Below are 21,585 nucleotides of genomic sequence, written 5' to 3'. Positions count from 1 at the left end.
ATAGAATTCTTATGCGTTTGACGAAAAATCGTCGTGCAGCGATGCTGATGACAAACGATAACAGATAAACAAATGTATAAAGATAAGCAAATGTATAAGTAACTCATAAGCAATCCATCTCTGAGTTGAACAAATACACAAACAGCACTTGTGTAAATGAATAAATAGATCTCATTATGTACAGTACAAATTAAAGGCATCAGTTTTCGTTCCTCTGATCCACACGATTCTCTAGTTTGTTACTGGGCAGTTGTTACCCAGTTCTTGGCAGGTGCTGCAGGACACCGCATGCATGGGAATATTTGCAAATTCAAGAGAAGGATTTGGTAGAATCTGTAGGAAAAATAGTCTGGATAATCAGGATTGCTTACGGGTACCCCAAGGAGCCTTGAAATTGATATATAGTTGATAAAAGAAGTGATCTGATTTATGGACCGGTTCTAAGAGCTGCTGGTCGTGTTCCGGGAATCTGTTGATGCTTATACCGGCGCGTCGCTCGAATTCAGCAGGGTGGCGTTCTTAAATACAGGAAGCATTCAAGTGCTTATCAATTATACCATCGAGTCGTTCACGGAAAGTACATTATAGATCCAAATTGAAAAAAATACTATTCCCGAATATCGGCTTCTTATTTCTCAGAAGAAATCTAAATCGCCCGGTGGTCTGCGCGTAGGCAAGGGAAGATTGAGTGACTAGGATGTTAATTACGTCAGATAAGATTATATCGGCGTTAAAGTGTTAATTAACACTCGTAGGTTAACATGCAACTAGGTACGTGGTATCTTAATTACGTACATACTGAGCGTATCATGTTTTCATCCATAGGAACAAACCGTTGGACTGTACTACTGTGCCAACGGAACCGCACAAGTTAGCACCTTTGATGCTATTCCTGGGGCACCCACTTCTTAACAGTGTTTTGGCCTTGCCCATGCATTTCATCGAAAGTGAAATCATGAACACATGGAGACTTGTGGATTTTAAGATCAAGAGATATCTTTGAAATATTTTTAGATTTTCGTCCCATTTAACCCCAGTAAACTTAGTGGGTTCTTGAATAAGAATTATCGCGGGCGATATTTTTACTTCATGTAAATACTGTCTTTGCAATTGAAAGAAATATAAGTTGAAAAGCGTATTTTTGGTAAAACCAATGCACCTGTCATTTTTCACATACGCTCATTACGTCACAGCATGAAACGTTGTAAACTTTGACACTTCCGATTTCTTCACACCTGTTTATTAAGGCGCAACTGTTTTGAATTCGACAGGTTAACTGCTGCACTATCTTATGAATGACGGCTCACAAAAGACTCCCGAACAGACTCCTACAACGGAAATTACGCCATCCGATTGATTTCAATTTAGCGATAGTGGGCTAGAATGTATAGGCCTATATAAAAATCAAATAGTTCTAACGAGGGAAATTAAGATCCGTTCATCGAGGTACTTTATTGAAGTATGTATGACTTTTTGTAATCGACGATTCAATATCGCATCGTTCTTGTCTGCGAAGAATTAGAGGGCAAATTTTGAATTCCTGTATAACGTGGGTAAGAACGCCACGGCATGCTTAAGCCTTTCGCCAAACTAAAGCAAAATGCTGAACGGGTCGCTTTAAAACAACATGCAAATGATTGCGCATAGCTGGCGCATTATCTCCAGTAATTAAAACTGCGTATTTTGACAGGTAAAAATGCATAAAATGTTGCGCACAGTATTCGATTAGCGGTTACCGAAAACAAGCTAAGACGCAGTTGGCTCGCCAAAAATGCTACAGTATCTAATGGACTTGTAAACAGGGATAGTGACTTAAGATTCCTATCTGTAGAAGATGATGTTCATCACCGATTTGATGAGATGAGATCTTATCATATACGCGTATCCTTCCCCTTCGAATAACGAAAACGTTTATTTCTACGAAAAAAATAAAGAGAAGGATATCATACGATGGATTCTAAGCCGGTGGAAGTATGGGCACAAAATGTGAGCGATATGTGGTTTCGATTTGCAAAAACAACTACGTTTTGAGATTAACGCCCCTCTGGAAAAAATGTCCATTTCGGTGTGTGTTTTAACACAGCTTCAGGAAATCTGAGAATCGTGAATTTCAAACCAGTAGCGGTTAAACTTTACCCAAAGAATGAATTCAACCCAGTGATGGAACTCACAATCAATCGTTTTCTCCACTTGAGTCAATTAGTATAATTCATTGTCAATAATGAAAATTAAAGGCACATTGCGGAAGCACGTGCATTTCATGTATGTACGTATCTTCAATTTCAATGGCGACAATAATCGAATTATATCGTATTGTATATGGTTAACAATCACGAAAAATTTGATGGAAGTTATTGATAAATATTTGACCGATTTAATTAAGCGCCTCCTGTCGTGTCGACTGCCATATGAACAGACTTCCGGCGTGTCGTGAGTCGATCAAGCGTTCCATATATGCAAGGGAATCCATTATGTCTGAATGTTATTTCTTTCAACAAATTCGCGTTATTGCAAGATATCGCGACCACAGTAGCATAAAAGCCGAACCTAACAGCCACTTATGTTCTTATTAGAATCCCTGGTTGTCGAAAAATAAATAAAATGTTGTTGCGCTGGTTATATAAAATGTTTCTTTTGAAGCAAGTGTTGTTTTGATTGTAGCGACTTGTGTTCCCTTGAACTACTGAAGCGAATGATGTTTCAATATCTAAGAAATGTTCTCTTTATTTGGTACGGCGGTTTTTTGAGTGGATTTCTTACATGCATTTCATGTATTTACATAGAATGTGTATCGCATCTTTAACAAAGGATCCCATCTATGCAAATGCAAAAATAATCCACATCGCCCAAATTCTCATTTTGAAGACAATTCCTTTCCGTTGTATCATCTACATAGAAGCTATATAGCGATATGGGGTCAAATACGCGAATTATGAACATAGAATAAACTTTATTTAGTAAAAATAGAGATCAACACTTAATGAAATATATAGATCAAATTGGTATATATTCAGTTTCTAAATCACCTATTCCAGTTAGAACCAGATTTCAACATCAACATCAGATATGAGCCTCGAAATTCGTGCTTTCAACGGAAGCATGCCCACGCATACGAATCGCGAGGGTTCTTCCGTTCGAACGTCACTCAACATTACCGATCAATCTCCTGTAGCGAGAGATATTTTTTACATTTCAAGAATTGGTTTGACGTGGAAAGTTCTGTAGATCACATTTCGCCCACCGTGGGACCGATGGACATGCACACTAAACTCCACTTAGTCATTTAGAATGACACAATGAGAAAAAATGTGGAAAAAATATATCGCTAAAGGTGTTACATGAACTGCAACGATTTGATGGTGATTAAACTTTGTACCTCTAATTCATAATGTCACTAATTCATAATTTACGATTTGTTAGAAATGATTTTTTAACATTTTAGAAGAAGGTCCCATTTCAAAATTCATTTCAGCGAATACAAAACTGAATGAATATCTTAAAAGTTACTTTAAAACCTACACCATTGATACCTTTTCAGGCCGATGAATGAAAACTGGTGCGTGTTCAAATTACTGGAAAGGTTTCGCCGCCCATCATTTCATCAAGAATAGTTCCTAATAACAAAAGCTCGATGTTATTCACTCGATGATAATTCCTTGGCAAAAATTACCGACCGCGTAGATATAGAAAAACAAGGTTTTCGTTTCTTATGAAATGATTCGGTTTTATTATCTGGTCGGAGCTGAGCTGTCAAACGTAAATCGGGGTCTTTGTACTCGCGTCTTACTATAGAAGATATTTGGGAGTGGAAAAATCATGTCGGAAAATGGCCTATTGATAGAACGAGTTCATTCACACAAAAACGAGTTAATGATTGTTCATTTTGACACGATGTACACGCAAATTACGACCAAGAAACTGATATTCTCCCGTAGATCATTGTATTCAAGTATTGCGGGTTCATATTGATTTGTAGCAACGTAAAAATGATGTGCGATTCCAATGTAAGTTCTGAAATACACGTTGCCATTTGTCCCGGTTACTGATACCGTTTTCAGTAGCGATGATATACGCGGACGATTTATCTGACAAGATGTACTGAACTTTGAGAACGAGACAACCGATAAAACCGATTCTCATAGACTGGACCAAAATAAATCACTACCATCGTTTCCCACATAGGTTGTCTAGATTGTAGGTCAAGTAGCCTACTAATTCTAGCTGTAAGACCCGGTTTCGGTACAGCTCTATGGTCTCTCTGTCGTCCCGGCATAATCTAACACACATGTGGTTGTTGAAATTGCGCCAACTGCTACAGTTCCGTCTTTTTATCTCTTTACACTTTCGACAAAAAAGATGCGCGCATTTGTCAAATGTTCTTTGAATTTATACACTGTGAAATGGGAGATTCATATATAGAGAGAGACGAAGGAGTCGATGATAGGTATCTATTTCACCTTTTTCTTTTTGGAAGTATATAAGTCTTATCATAGACATAGAAAGTTATATTTTCTATGAGAACTTCATGTTTCTGTGGTCTTGAAGGCGTAGAATATCAACTCGTTGAGAGAGAGAGATGCCCCGATTATAAATCGCACCTGTTTATCTCGAAAACATTTTTATCAAGAAAAACTATCGAACGATCTTCGATGCTATGTAACATAATTGTCGGCTTGTTAAAAACTCGTTAAAACTGTCAACATAAATATACACAAAACTTGAATTGAGTAAATGTCTATTTCATGAAGCGGCGGTCGTCATAATTGCTTATTCACGCGCATGTGTGCCGAGTGCTTATGTTCGAGTGATCGACATCCCCTGATTGGCCGCCACTCCGAGCGAGGCGTGGCTGCGTCGGTGAAGCAATAGCATGTAAAATAAGCTTCTCAGTGAAAAGTTCGTACGCACATAAAGTTTACCACCATTAACAATTTAGTCGGCATTCTGGATGAATATAAGCTCCGAATGAGTATGATGATGCAGCCCAGCGCTGGTCTCCAAGCGAGATATCCTCAACATACGATGTCTTCGATGATGCCATCAAACCACACAGGCTTGGGTATGGTGCCCAGTTTGTCGTGGGATCCGAGTTACTGTCGCAGTACTTATCCGGGTATGTCAGGGATGTCTGTCGGAGGGATGCCTATGTACAGTCCAGAGCAATATGGAGCGATGGCTCGCACGTCGCACTATCATCCTTACGCCCAGCAGCACTCGCAGGTCAAAGACATGGTCAAACCGCCTTACTCGTACATAGCTCTGATCGCTATGGCCATTCAAGCGTCACCGGACAAGAAAGTTACTCTCAACGGAATATATCAATTTATCATGGACAGATTCCCTTTCTATAGGGAAAATAAACAAGGCTGGCAAAATTCTATTCGCCATAATCTCTCATTGAATGAGTGTTTTGTCAAGATTCCGCGCGACGACAAAAAACCAGGCAAAGGCAGTTACTGGACTCTAGACCCGGACAGTTATAACATGTTCGACAATGGAAGCTATCTCCGACGTCGGAGACGATTCAAAAAGAAGGACACGATACGCGCTGATAAGGGTTCGACGGCAGATAAACACGAACAGAAATCCGGTACAGACGATAAACCTCTGTCTCCAGATGATACGATAAAAGACGAACCCGAGGACTGTTCGTCAGATTCCGGTAAAAGTGACGACTTGAAACCGAAATCGGACATCCGCCATCATAATTTAGACTCGGAAGATTCTAAATCCGAAAATGGTAACAGTTCTACGCCGATTATGACTAAATTGGAACCACTAGAATCGTCACCGCCGTTAGCCGCGCCAGAAAACTGTCTAAGTCACCCTCTTGTTAATGGTCTACACCATCATCATCACCATCTTCTTCACCGTGAACATCCACATTTACATCATCAACAGTCGCCGAGTAGTCACACTATTTTACCGATACCCACGGATCCGCTTACCGTCGAAACGACCGTCAATAATTTCTCAGTCGAAAATATAATGACCTCGATGAATTCGGTGACGAACGCCTGTGACCTATCCGCCGGGGCATTGAGTCTCGCTTCTCGATCGACCCTCGTCTCTCCGCAGCCCTTGTCGTATACGAGGGCGTCTGACTTTTACCGCAATGTCAACAACTGTTCGGGACAGTCGAATACTTCGCCGTTTTCACCGTGTAACGGTACAGGGCCGATGCAGAACAATCCGTCAACGGTTTTCCCTGAACGTACGCCCGGTATGACCGGTCAGCATATGTCGATAGCACCCGTTCACGATGATCTAGTTAGTCAGCTCAATCACTCTACTGGACTTTCTCAACAGTGCTCTATGTCACCGTCGGCAACTCAGTACGGACGAGCGACTGGGTCCTGGTACGTACCGACCCCTTCATCAGCTGATATGAGCCCGCACGCTAATGACTCTTCGCCTGGTTTCACCGCTACGAACCGAGTTGATACTCCTTCATACGAACAGTGTCAAAGACTTATACCTCAGCCAGGACAGGTACCGCACTCAAGTTCATCCTCGAGTTGTCAACTAGCAGCGTCTTTTAGACCTTCGTATAAACCATCACCGCCTTATGCGTACGAATGCAGTAAATATTAGGTGAGCAAGGACATTCGAAAATTACTTTTACTTGAATGAAAGCATATTCATGTGTTCAAAATTCGTTTCATTATATTCGCATAGTTATTTGCATGTTCTGTTTATAATTTTCCCGTCTATAAGAATTTTTTCTTTAAAAAAAGGAAGAGCTTATTTATTTCTACGCGATTCTTATCAGCCTTACTTATCAACAACTCGCGTTAATCTTATCAGATATTCAACTTATCGCTATCCTACTTGTAAGGTGAAATAGAGCGTTTTAATTTGTCGTTTTAGCGTAATCAAACTGCAGGTGTAGACTTTAAATTGTGAAATGTTTTTCAAGCGTTGTGTCGGTTTTTTGTACACATTTCGTGCATGAGGTATATTCTCGGGTTGTTGAGAAATACGTAGTAAATTTCAGCGGCTAATTTGTCATCGTTCAACCTTCCGCCAACTTCTGCCTTCAGAACATCATTAGTCTGACATGAAATCGAACCTCTTTCGCGCTCCAATTTACTGAATTTCCTATAAACAAACGCCAGGAATCCTATATACCTAACAGCTAGTTTTGACAGGTCTGTACTTTCCTCTGTAGCGCGCTATAGGCAAAGCTGGTGGTCTATATGTGGCCTATGTGTGCCCGCGTGTTGCTAAAACATTTAAAAGTAGGAAAATTTGTTCTTTTCATTATAGAGTCTCGTAACCACTCAAAGAAAAATATACCAGTGCTTAACCAAAAAATTCATTCATTATTCTAAGTTCCGCTATACGCTGAATTCTGTCCGTCGGTCATCATCTAAATTTTAATTCGCAAATTATGTTTGTATAAATGAATTGGTGACCATGATCGTATTTAAACTCTAATTGGGGATATGAACAATTACGCGTCGAGTTGAATTCATCTCTAGTAAATTCGGCGCTTAGTAGGCGATAAAATTATATATTACAACCGTTCCCAATCTAGTATATTATGGCGTGACGCGTACATTGTTTTCAGTCTAAATATCAATTCATTCAGACAGGTTAACCCTTAGCCAGACAAACAACCGTTAATTAATCTATCCTATAGCGATTTATTGCTATGATATGCGATCGGTCTTGAGTTTTATTGCTTTATATTTGGATAGGTCGTCGGTCTGTGTTTTGTATCATATACACCTAATTAGATTTGAAGATTTGGTGGCTATAAATACTGTACTGCAGCATAGACGTCTGACGTCCTGAAAATGTCACGCAGTGTCCGATCATAGCTTGTCTTTGTTACAATTCAATCATTCAAACTGAACTGTAGATACTTAAGCATTGAAAGTGTCGTTATCGATATGAGCCACTTAAAATATCAGCTAAATTCAGATTTTTTGCTCCTGATTTCACTAGAAGTTCACCTCGCAGGGGAGTAATTTTCAGTAGAAGCTTCATTTCCAGGAACTATCGCAGTCGAACAAGGGTGTTTCTAAAATACGACACGCTGAAAACCGCGAACGTACCGGGGTGTCTCACGATATAATAATTCGGTTAAGTGACGCATCCTTCTCACTGCGGTAGAAACGCGCCACGGCTGCTATTTCCTTATCTAGTGGTTGTATAAATTAATTAAATTGAACAGTACATGAAAATGGTATACATTTCTATCTATAGATGCCTCCTGTTTTCCTGTTGAGAGCTTGAGTGACATTTTATCCGAATTAACCACACGTTGTTATATTTATATCAGCTATTTTTTTCTTCGTAAAAGGGAACTACATAAAACCGGCAAAAAGTGGGGTCAAAAAATTTAAAAAAATATTCCACTATTTCTAAATGGTGTAGAGAGAATCCCCCAATTATAACGAAAAAGTCCGAAAATGAAACTTCGAGATAGTAGTTCATTTCAACGTTTCGACTATATCCTAATAGTCATCTTTAGGAATAATGGACTATTAGGATATAGTCGAAACGTTGAAATAAACTACTATCTCGAAGTTTCATTTTCGGACTTTTTCGTTATAATTGTTATTATCCACAATTGGGATTCTCTCTACATCGCGTCAACACGGATATAGTGTTCTATCAATCGTGATTTCTAAATGGTATTGCATAACGGTTGAAAATATTTCGAAAACATCCTATTATCGAAGCCAAAATTTTCTCGATGATTAGAAAAGACTGTTCTGATTCGATATTTTGATTGAGTAAATTGAGCGATTCGTTGCTACAGTCCAAGAAACCGTGTTCAGTCGGTTGGTTATATTTTAACGCGCGAAATTTCTGCTCAATTTACTCTCAGCAATCGATGCCTATAGACTTATAGAAGAAAGCCGGTGCAGCTTGAAACCATTCGACTGAAACCTATCAATGCAGAAGTATCGCTGCTACAGATGGAAGTCTTCATCTTCGGTTAATAGGTGATTCACTCTACGCAGGTGAAGCCGGCGAGAGCAATCATTCTTTCTGCCTTCGGGGGCCTTTTCCAGCCGGCCAAACCGCAACCCGAGTCGGTCTATTTACACCGATTATTGCTAACACAATCGTCACTTGCATTGATCGCTTATATATGTGCAAATATCGCCTCGTCGTTAATCGTAATATTAATAAGATATTTCTCGGCAAATTATCCGCATTATTTCTCGATTGAAAGGGGTTTTCTTTGATCACAAATGTGCCTTCTTCTTGTCATAGAAAGCTACCGGCACCCGAGGTTACGACCGGTCGCACTTTGTACGAGTTTGATATAGGTTTCCATCCAGTTCATTTCGGTATCTTGTGAAGTGAGATTATGATTCGCGTAACTTTATAATGAGCTCGTTCTAAATATTTGCCAGTCAGTGCAATAAATCGGATTTCAGCTGATCGCGTATCAAATGTGAAAGAACAAGTTTTTAGCACGTGTTATTTTATTTTCATACAACCAGGTACATATTCATAATTTGAAACGAACTCCGTGTGATCCATTCTGCATTTTACACCGCCGTTTTTCTTAGTCAACAAGTTTTCAATTTGAATAGATCCCAATTACATGCAATTCTAATAATTATAGTTTACAAATGAGCTTATCACGTACGTTCTCGAATGCAAAACTTCGAAAACAATTCTTAGATAGTTTCTCTATATTGTTATGAAAGATTATTCGAATTTTCTCACAATGTGTGGGACTCTCATGTACTCTCGGGTGGGGGGAAATGTTTTGTTAAAACCGTACGCCTACATGAGAACATTGACGTATAAACTCTAGTAATACGTCCATGGTGAGAGGATCTTGATTCTTGTAGATGGTATGCAATCGGTTTTTAACGAGACCACTAATCTCTGACTATGAGAGACGCGGATTCTAGTAGTGATTGTTCCCATGTTTGCAGTCTCATTGCCGCAACATATTACAAGTGGATAATTGATGTCGTAATTACTTAATGGCGGCCAAAAGGTGGCATCAGCCATCTAACGCTCGCATGGCAGGTGCTCGGTCCGCCTGTTTAAACATCAGAAATTAGCCAAATCAATTGTTTAACAGTTTACCTACCGCTTAACGTCACACCTACAATGACACGTTCCATTCGCGCGAATAAACAATGGGTATTTCCGGTCACCGGAACTTGACATTTGAAGTTTGGTAATTAACCTCAATGATTGCGATGAATGGATGGGAAGCTGTTTTTTGAAAAAGAATTTTAGTTTGTAACGAATGATAAAAGAACTGGCTATCTTTTTACGCCGCTTATATAAGATTCGATCTTCTTGATTTTGTGTCTGGTAATTGTGTTGCGAAAGATCGATTTTGGTGTTAATAGTGATTTCATCTCAGACTAGTGACTGCGGGCTATTGCGAATCAATAGATTTGTGTTTTTGATCATTTTCATCATTTTTCGGAACATTTGACTCAGACATATTATAGATCGATGACGAAAGATTGACAACCTCAGACAAACGGCGGTCACAGAATTATCTCAAACCTTGGATTCTTCGGTGCACGAAACAGTTTAATCAAGACGTCCTGACTCGTGGTTTTAATTCAATTGGATCTTATCCATAAGCAAGACGTACATACTGTTGAAAATAAGTTAATAACCATAGAAAAACCACGATAATTACGAATACCATTATGCTAATTATTTGATTGCATGGTAATTACTTTTTTTATATTGTATCAAAATAACATCCATTGTGATCTTTAAACCAGTAAGACGTATAATAATATTCAGAGTGTTCTTGATGATCTGGTGTCATTACTCATATACTGCATTGAAAATTTGAAAAAGTAAATATATGGGTTTTGGTATGATCATATTGTAAGAAAAAGAACAGATATTCACATCGTTAAAAATCTTATTATAATACAAATTACCATAAGATATAGAAACACTGGTGCTCTTAATGTACAGATATGCGTTAGCGCAATTCCGAGAGATATGATATCATCTAATATTACTGGCTGTTTCTGGGCTAATGCCTTCTAGATTATTCGTAATCCATCGAGTTATGCGCATGGCCGATTTCCATGTAGCCCCCGTAACGACAGTTACGTTCTGTGTTGGCATCGATTTTGGTATTTCGAATTGATGCGGTTTTTGCATCCAGAAACCTGATTAAAATTCGACCAGTGATATTTGCCGTTCACTGATCGATTATTTTGTCGATTTGTGATTGAAAAAATGGTTACTTCATTGTGCGTAAAAATGATTCACGTCTGGGGTAGTATTCACATTCTTCTCTACGAGAAACGGATAATTTATGTGAAAACCTTTGAATATTATTATCTAATAGCTTTTTTCAAAATCCCTGTCAAGTTGTTTGCTGAGGGTAATTTCATGGTTATCTCAGATACAAAATATTGATTTGTAGCATTCTTTGTAAATATTCGATAAAGGAAAAGGTTCAATGATGATTTGATTGTTAAAAAAAGGATTCGCTTCTATATTGCAACTCGTAACCAGCTGTAAAATATGTAACGGTTTTATTTAAAAATGCAATATGATGAAAAATAAAAATATATTTTGTATCAATGATATCACAGTGTTTCGAGTATTTTCTCTTTGTTCATGTGAGCTGAGACTTTGTAGGATGATTATTTAACGAGTATGACTTATCGAGAATTCGATCTATAAGAGAATCAAGAAAATACACGGTAATAAGACGTTGACATTTTGACCCTCTCTCTTCAAGAAATCACGAGACAGAGGAATTTCGAACCCGTGGGTATAGAAGCTGTTCGACACATGTCCATAGGATGAAAATGCAGATGTATAAACATAAATGATCATATTTTTAGTATCCGTGATTTAACTTCACAAAAGTGTGAATTCTCTTCGCAAAATTCTATTAACTGTATTCAGGCTACAGATGGATGAGTATCTATCTACAGATGGAGCCAGCGCGTGGGGACCACTGCATCTTACACCTAACCTTGTGACCTATTTCCAAGTACTGCAGTATGTCGTTCAAAAACTAAAAACTAAAGAAGTCTTCATAAAATGAGTTTAAATCTGCGTGCAATGACTAGAACTGGATTATTGTTTTGTGCATTATTCAAATTTCAACTTACTTCGAAAGGTGTCTTGTATATACGTGAAGCCACTTGTTTTGAAACATATTCTTATTTTCGTTATGGAAGCTTTTTTGGCCATTCAAATCGTGATCCCATCAAAGAACGACCAGCAGCTGATTAATTTGGTTTATCGTTCGATGGAGTTATGATAAGTCAACAGTCAACTTGTCACATGCAAACTGATTTAATTTGTGTGCTTGCGCTCATAATGGTCGGTCACGGTGCTTGAATTCGCTTCATTTCCTCTACCCGATAATGCACCTCAACCTGTCCAGCCTAACGGCCCAATCTCTCTCCCTCTCGTTCTACCTCTCTCTCTAATGACTCTATCACCGTATGTTTTATGGCCTCGACAAAATCGTCAAACAAGCACGCAAAGTTGCATTTTAAAAGCGTCACCGTATTCTCTATATCGCTTGCCCAACGTTCCGCTGCAATGCTACACTTCCGCCATATTAATCTTAGTAATTGTCCCTGCATTAATGACATTCATAATTGGTTTTTTATTTATTTCAATTTTTTGACTGATGTTTATATAATGATGAATTTGTCCGTTACGCATGTTGCGTTGCAATTAATACACGAACGCACCCGTTCTCAACATGAAACGATCTCTGAGTTTGTAGTAATTAGTATCGGTGACACTTCCCACATCGTGCAGTCATTTTATCAATTTACATTTGAAACTTCAAGCCTAAACACGAATATGACTTCAATAAATCGTGTTCGTCTGAGGATTTTCATGCACTTATTCCATCAGAATCGAATGACAATAACGCGGACTAACTATAAAGTGAAACTAAGAACAAAACTACGAATATTCGAAAAGCTAAAATATAATCTGAACTTTGCCTTAATCTCCGTGTGATCAGATACGACTAATACTTTCGTTTCTGAGGGAAGTCCACCGTCCGTTCACGGTCATCATAATCAAGTATAATAACATTCATATATCATATTCGAATAACCTGGTAATCTCAGCAAATCCACTCTTATTATTCGGTTTTCATTGATCCCAAGTACGATTGTATAGTTGTCAAATGATGCTATTATTCGCACACCTTCCACATTCCATGCACACGAGGCTTTATGTCTCAAAATAGTGACGCATCAGTTTAAATGAACAAGTCTCTGAAAGAAAATATCATTATCAACATGCCGTTTTCTAATATTGTGTGGTTATGAACCATTTCATTTTATATCACATATAAACAGACAAACAGAAACGAATCATCCGTACAAATAGATAGCCGAACTGGAATTATCTAGAAATAGAACCTTAGAACTGGACCACAGTGGCGAAAGACTATAAAATGATATATCTTTGGCCTCTAACGTAAGACAAAGAGCCAAAGATGTTAATCGAACAAAAGCTACCGACGAAGAACGCCTAATCAAAATAAACAAGCAGGAAATTACATTGTCACACGCTGGAAATGAATAATTTTCGAGAAATTTTCCTAATTTCCCGCGCATTGAACGTAGCACGTTCAAATGAAATATGACGCACTGCCAATGAATAGTAAAAAATTTACGATGAACGAACGATAATGATTGAAAATATGAGATTTCAGCTAAAATAGATAACCGACTTCAGAAGTTAGAGATAGTATGTACAATATCCATTAGCGCAGCATCAACAAGTCGAAGGTGGAGTTGAAAAGCCATGTTTTTGCAATAAAATGGAATTAGAGGAATGGCAAGTACATTCTCTATGACTATGTCAGAGATGGCGGTATATATAGGGTTATTATATTGATAATAATAGTGAGAAAGGCAAATCCGAGGCTTACTCTGTCTGTGAACGTAGGGATTACTTCTCGTAGTTCGAGTGTGAATACGAGGATTACTTCTCTTACCGTATCATAACTCGGGGGCTGTAGCCCTGTCGTCGATTCCACAAAGCTAAGATTGATTTTTAGGTTCTACAACGCGAGATAGAAAATTATAGTTTTGTCGTCCGATAAGTTTCGGATTTGCGTTTCATCAAATCGGTTGACGAGTTTCCGAGAATAAATTGCGAACTGCTTGGGATTAATTTAAAGAAATCGGTTGATTCATCACTTGACGCAGGGCTGGTCCCAAAGGAAGGAGGGTTCATAAATGATGGGATAGGCGGAATTATTTATTCAAGGCAGATTATTGAAAAAAAAAACCAGAACATCTCCGTCGTGAAAATCTCATGTTTTTGCCTTTTTCAGGAGATATACTTTACTTTTTTAGTTGCTATATCAATCAGATGAATCGAATTCAATGAAATGCTAGCCTGGTTTCGCATCCTTTTTAATGGTGAAATTGGCTTGAAAATTAAGCGTTAGATATCTTTCTTTCGCTACTTCCATAGCAAAAAACATGATTTTGAGATTGTGGTTTTTTGCCGAGTCTTCTTCTTCATAATGGGGCGACGCTTCTGCCAAAATCTGTAGAACATTTTTTGAAATATAATACTCTGAACTGGTAACATAACGTTTTTCGCGTTTGGTTTCCTATCTGATGTTATTTTAGTCCAACGTTCGGCAGGTCGGTCGTGTTTTCATTGGACGTGGACCGAATTCCGAACCGTACCGTGGCCAGGAAGTTGCGCATTGACCGACATTCGCAGAGTCACTGTGTGCAGCTATGCGAAATTTTTCGCTGTAGAAACCGGCAAAAATAGTTTTAGCAGCGCTTAAGAATTTTTTTCGAAGTTGGATTCACTTCCACTGTGGTGTTATTTGAACGTGTTTTCCCGAGCACTTCATCTTGTAACAAAACCCACGTCCTCCGGGGAAAAGTCAAATGTTAATCATGGAAAATGTTGCTAATTTTCTTTCGATGAAAAAAGCAAGAATTACTTATAGAGAGACGAGCGCGAATGTATAATGCAACCTTGATAATTGGCATACATAATCTAGGATATCTATTCATCTGCTATCAAGTCTTGATTAGGCCGATTCATTTGGTACTTTTACCTGCTGAAAATACGTAATCGTTAAAATATAAATCGATGTTTTCGTGAGTAGAAATCCAAAAGAATAATTTAATCAACTATCGGAAACAATGACCGTGTCATAAGTAAAAAGATGATTGATTCGGATTTTTCAATATAAAGGGCGTAAAAATTCAGAACTTCTTCCGTTTATGTTGAAAGCGTGTGAAGAGCGAATGCACAAAAATCGACTCGTACTTAACGGATCTTTCATCTTTGACAATGTACCATTCCAATAGAGGAAACGGCGCATAAAGAGGCGACGATGGCTAACAGCACGAATTCCATTAAATTTTAAACAACACGATAGCGATTGTAAATTGGACGACATCCATATTTGTGAAATTAAAAATCTGGACGCTTTTATACGTGGACACAAAAACACGGGCCGGGATGATGGCGCGCACCGAATGAATGACGAATATGGCGTATTGTGCATGTTGGTTTATAGATTAGACGAATATTTGAAAAATAAAATTCCGGTTACGCACAATCATCGTGAATAAACACATTGAAACTGAATCGCATAGCCTTGTATTAACCGACGCGCTAAATCGAATTTTTACGATGTTTCGGAGGCTTTTAATTGATTCTTGCAGCAATTCACTACCGCTGCCGTACTGCATGTTACGTCGCCGAATTCAATCGCGGTTTTCAATCCTCGGTTTCTGATTTCAGAATTTACAGGAATTTCATTCAGCCGACGGACTGTAACGCTCCATAAGCCGGACAATAGACACAGGAAGGCGTTTGCGTGCGCCGGCTGTCATGGCCGCAATTAGGCTCAATTTGGAGACCAAAGTACGGACCGTGTACAATCCGTCTCTTCTTGTCAGACCAGTTTCCCGAGCAATTTAGATTTGATTATCGTTTCGGTGGTTGTGCTGATTGAAAGCGATGACGATCGCGCCATGTTCGCTTCGAGAAAACGTCATCCATAACTGACAAGGGAACAATAAGAACCAGCAAACAAACATATTTTTCTGAACAAAGCAAAACTAATAGAATTCATATTAACAGTCGATTGTTTATGCAACATTAGGCTATGACATTCAACAGAAACATTTTGAACGTTCAAAAATCCTGTTTTCTTTTTTTAATCATTTTACGTTTCGATTTTCACTTAAGGAATATTTTTGAATATTTCCTCTTTTGAAGTTTTTTGGTGATATTTCATTAGGAGAATATTCAAGGCACATTTAATGTTTTCTGGTAAATATCAATATTTGAATTTATGTATTGTGCAGAAACCTATGTCTGCAAAAAATCCTTGTCACGCGCGAAAAAAAAACTCAGCTTCGGGACATTTTTACCCGGCAAAATTTTAATTGCATTATCTTTTAAAATGGTTTCCCGTTTCGTGATGACGAACCTTATGCGCAGTCTATTGAGCTATAATAACAACGCTTAAGGCAGTCGACGATTCCACTATTTACGACCATAAAAGAATTGTTCTTCGGGACATTTTTAAAAAGGCCTTTTTTCAGAACCGGATAAAATTGAAAGGCCGAAGTAAATCATAGACGCGAGTATATCTCAAAATCGGTTCGGCGCATGATGTGCGCGATATTCAAATATGGCACGTAATGAATATTTAAAGAGAACGGCTGATTCTCAGTGAGCTGAATCGAATCGGTATCAATACTCTTCCACCGCTATACGACATCTCGACAGTTTGATTGACATTGTCGATTTCACTTAATTTATACTGTTATAATGGCCGTGTCTAGCACGCCGACGTCGTTCATGTTGTGAATCACAACTTTCACGGTGTCAACCAAAATATTATTCAAATCTGAATTTTTGTTTAGCCACGGTGTCTTATAAAGACCGTAATAGAAAGTTAATGTATTGACGCGCGTGTGTGTTAATTTTGCTTACTAAGACTACTAGAAACGCAATTCGACATTCGTGCAGAAATAAGGCACTCCGGCTAGATAAGTATTATGACTGTAAACATCATAATTTAAAGTCGTTTTGTCAAGATGACGATGGCAGTTTTCTCAAATAATAACCACCGACTTCAGTAATAGGCATATAGTTATTATCTCAGGCACTGAGCTATTTAACCGTGGGTAGTTAGATTAGACTTACTAGAATATTCCAGTTCGCCGTCCGAGACGGTCTTGGTCATCATTCTATGTGACTACGTTTCGGTAGGGCAACTGAAAATGGATATATATTTCATTCTGGGATTAATGGGATTAACAAAAAGCAACATTTTTTGAATACGATTTCCGTCCAGATCTGATTCTGGTTTAGATGAATTAACTAAGAAAGTTCTCATTTTTAACGGAATTTGTCAAAACTTGTCGGAATAAGCTACGAGCAGTCATCTCAACATCAGGTGAATACATATTAGTAGTCAGGAGAATATGACGTTTTTCCGTCAGTGTGAATCGTGTGTTTTGCAAATATGTCGAAAAACATTGGAGGCACTTCCATATATACCTTTTCTTGACCGAATTTCCCAGCATGACGCGCGTTCTCTGACCGTAGATAACCCGGATGTGAGAAATGTCGGTTATCTCCATCAAGCGATGGACGATATTTCACGTCTGGGTTATCTCATCTAAACCGGTGTCATATGCCGCAAGAAAACAACGATCGAGATCTTTGCGACCCGAGGTGTGACGCTGGATCAACTTTCGTTAAAGTACGCATATATACATGTACATAAATACATCAAGTGGCGAGAAAATGTGTCAAAATATCCGACAGAATATCCGAAGGAAAATACTTTTCGGATAAAACGAAAAGTGAAAAATACGGTGTGTGACGTCTGAAATGGATTTCGCGCTGCTGTCAAGATGAAATTCCGTGTTAATTCGTGTTTATTTTTTCCGTCTATTGTCTGACGGCCGCATGTTTGGAAGTTTTATTGTCTACACGGTTCATTTTGAACTTCCCACGGTTTGATTGTTAACCGTAAGGTGTATTATGCGCGGGCACGACTCGACGTACGGAGCCGACTGCGTGCCAGCAAGGCGAAACACGACTGCCAGCTCGGAGGCTCTTCCGTGCCCAGGAAGTTTATTAATCATGACATTATCCATCATCGATTGCAACAGAATTTAACGTTCTGCCTTGCCATTGTGCCTATTCGACCTGGACGTTAATGGCTTTAACATTGTTTTATGGTGTTCATTAAAACTTCCAAAGATTAATTAATATAGCAGCCATTACAGCGAACCCAGCATTTGGCCGGTAGATTTCCAGTTCCGACACAAGTTCCGACTTTTTCGGCCACCCTTCGGCTACTCTTTAATTTACAACAGTCATCAAATTTCAGACGCACGCTGCGAACAATCAAGCCCCAGTTGTATGTCATTTTAGATAGAATTCTATGCATGAAAGAAAATGATTTCTGACTGCAATAAAATCTGAATATATGAAAGGCACTGTTTACAGCTATTCAATAAGTATAGAGAACATATACTTAAATTAGAATCGATAATTTACATAGAGGAAAAGATAATTATCTTCATAATTTGATGAAACTAACTAAAAGTTATTTTAGATATCTAACTACCATCCGAAACACGTGGAATTTGTATCCACAGATGATATCGGTCTTTAAAGGTTTAGTACTAAATTGACTTATATACATATTAATACCGGTCGTAAAATGAATGTTGTGATGAATAAGTTTATTGCCCGGCAAACAGGAAGTAGCTGAAGTGTGGTGGTCTAATAAAAGTCCGAACAACCCGCAGGACACACTCTCGCGATCAGTTCCGTCCTAGCTGTTTAGATACTCGTAATTTATAGCCCATCCAAAATGTAAATATCCCATTCGAATAATTGAAAATATTATCATATTCAAATACCTTGACTGTTAATATCTGACTATGTACATTTTCAGCTGCTGTTTCCAACTGACCAAAGTAGTTACATTTTGTAAATTTATGCTTCTGGTTTTAGTATCGATTTTATGGATACATATATACATACTTGTTGGGCCATACTCTACAGTAAAGTCTGTGTTCATATTGATAATGAAGGGTTTTGAATTCAGAATACAAAAAGCATCTTATCGATAAATCCAGTCGTTTGATCGGGTCACTGAAAAGCTGAATCGAATTCATTATTTGAAATAGATAAATGGATTAGGATTTGATGTTAAAACAACAAATTTAGGTCGGTTAATTCCGTGAAAAAAAAAATCAATGTAAATGTCATGTCGAATCGCCTATAATCGACAAGCAAATTTGAATTCGCCTTTTTCACCAGAGAGATCGAAAAATGATAAGCTTTCTTCTGAGGAAGAAGATTAAGACATGAATCGTAGATTGGGTCATCGTTCTGAATCGGGAAGCATTCGACTGGATTGTTTTTATATTCATAAATCAGTGCTCACGAATAATGGAAAAAAAGATTTTCATCGAACGAGGACCGTTTCGCTCGGCGAGTTTGCCATTTCTTCGGTTAAAATAAACATCGATACGGCGTAAAAAATAACCAAGCATCAGCAGCGATATCGTGACTTCTCGGACAAAAAGATGACGACAATGCCGGTTAGCGAAGCAAAAAATCACCATGACAGAGACCATCCGCCAAGACAGAAGGCTGTCAACAGACCCGGAGCCGAGGAAATGAATTCGTTACGCTGAAAGTCTCTGAAGACTGATGATTCGGTTTCGTCGCATTCGAGTTTAGTCATTTGTGGTCAGGCGTTGCAAAAAGATTTAGTCATCAATTTGAGATTCGATGAGTGAAAAGAGGACGTGCGCGCGAGGCTGCATAGATTTCAAAATCAGCCGACCGAATAATAATAATTTTCAAATTTCTATTCGGAGCTAATTTTCTGAATTTGCGCGAGGGGTGAGGTAGATAGTGTATTCGCGCTCGCTCGTCAGGCTCAGATCGTTTCCACAAATAGAAATATTACGTATGCATTAAACAGCGCCGAGACTTCCCTTGGTTATGTTTTCATAAAGGATTAAAACTAAAAATTCTCTTTACAAGCAACTAAATCGGAGTTCTGCGACGGATCGAGTTTCGAAATCACAAAAGCGAAGTGTCAATTTTAATTGACTTCAAACTTACTCGGTGTGACATTATATCTCGAATCGAAGACACATTTGCCATTTTGAAAATTAATAACGTTTGAATTCGATAATCTGTTTGACATCTATTCTGAAATAGAATGAACTTATCCGATGCCGATCTTAACATCCTCCAAAAAAGTATGAAATCAGATAAATTGAATTTTGCAAAAATGTTTGAAAGGTTTTCTGACATTCATATTTCGGTCGTAACAATGCCGCATTGAATCAATCCTGGGCGTGTGGTCAAAAATGTTCGGTTTGGACCACCCGCACCGAAAATTCACGGTGCGCCCATATATCTTACGTAAGACACGCGTGAAGTACATCACAATTGCTCATTTTCCATGTTCAATAATACGACTGAATTGAAATATCTCAATTCATATGATATTGGAAAGCGCCGGTGGCGGGTAGCCGTTTTTCCACAACGAACGCAAATTGCTGAACGTGACAAGGAGAAAGGGAAACGGTGGCAAATCGAAATATAGCCAGCCGAAACCAATGAAATTCTTTTCATTAACTATGTCGATCAGTTAATAATGGATTTCCTTGTAACAATTTTGTATCCTATTCACAGAATCACGGGCCCCATAACGGCTTCAATAATCTTCATATAGTGTCACTTACGACAGCACAAACCGTGTATGCACTTAATTATTTATGAAATCTTCAATTGTTGTCGTCGTATGGTTCCCGAATCATCTATAGCCTACTTTATTATAAACTAATTCTGAATTCCAATGTATCTGTTTATATATCTTTTACTTCGATGAAAACATCCTGACAAATTTGAGGATATAATATACAATAGGTTTTACGTGTCAGAGTGGGTCGTTTGGAAGGATTAGATTTCATGGGAATAACGAAAATAACCGCAACGCGCAATATTTGGAAATCATTTTTCACGAATTATCAAATTAGTTCCCAAATTGTATCACGCGGTTTTTCGGCGCACCACACACGAAGTTCAAGTTTTCTATTCGAACGTTATAGAAATGATTTCACGATGAGTCGTGAGGTGGTGTATTATATTTCATAATTCAGCTTCCTCGCCTTGATTTCGAAGATATTTCATATATTATCTTTCGCTCTGATGTTCAGATAGAGCGCTCCAGGATTCGCACATTTTTGACCGGATATGAAGAACGGTGTGCACGTCCGCTACCGGTAAATAAACTTGGGAGGCAAGTAGAAAATGAAGAAATATTTCTTCATCCTGCGGAGTCATCCATTACTCCCAGATTCAGGGGGTATTTTGAACCCCTTTATAGTTTTTACGCATATCTGTGGACACGATTGGACACGGTTTATCGTATTCGGATACATTGGCTCGGTCGATTTGTTTTTCTGTCGGACAACCCGATTAATCATGGCCAAGCGAGTTAATCACCGATCACCGAGTAATCCCGCTTTTATTGAGATATATGCCAATCATATTGATTGACAGCTCAATTTATTCTTTGGTTTGTTG

At 38.4% G+C, this 21,585-nt stretch overlaps 1 protein-coding gene across 1 annotated transcript; it reads left to right on the top strand.

Moving 5' to 3' along the window:
- The first annotated feature begins 4,965 nt into the window (after nucleotides 1-4,965).
- On the top strand, nucleotides 4,966-6,594 carry LOC141901241 (uncharacterized). The gene has a single exon (XM_074788351.1). It carries the CDS (start codon nucleotides 4,966-4,968, stop codon nucleotides 6,592-6,594), a length of 1,629 nt encoding a protein of 542 aa, XP_074644452.1.
- Nucleotides 6,595-21,585: the final 14,991 nt, after the last annotated feature.

This window comes from Tubulanus polymorphus, chromosome 3 (genome assembly GCF_964204645.1).
Source record: "Tubulanus polymorphus chromosome 3, tnTubPoly1.2, whole genome shotgun sequence".
Classification (NCBI taxonomy): Eukaryota; Metazoa; Nemertea; class Palaeonemertea; order Tubulaniformes; family Tubulanidae; genus Tubulanus; species Tubulanus polymorphus.
The sequence above is the reverse complement of the archived record's forward strand: the minus strand, read 5'-3'. Positions and strand labels throughout refer to the sequence as shown.

Bases quoted from the DNA above. Each gene is read 5' to 3' on its own strand.
- LOC141901241 (XM_074788351.1), top strand. From the start codon at position 4,966: ATGAGTATGATGATGCAGCCCAGCGCTGGTCTCCAAGCGAGATATCCT.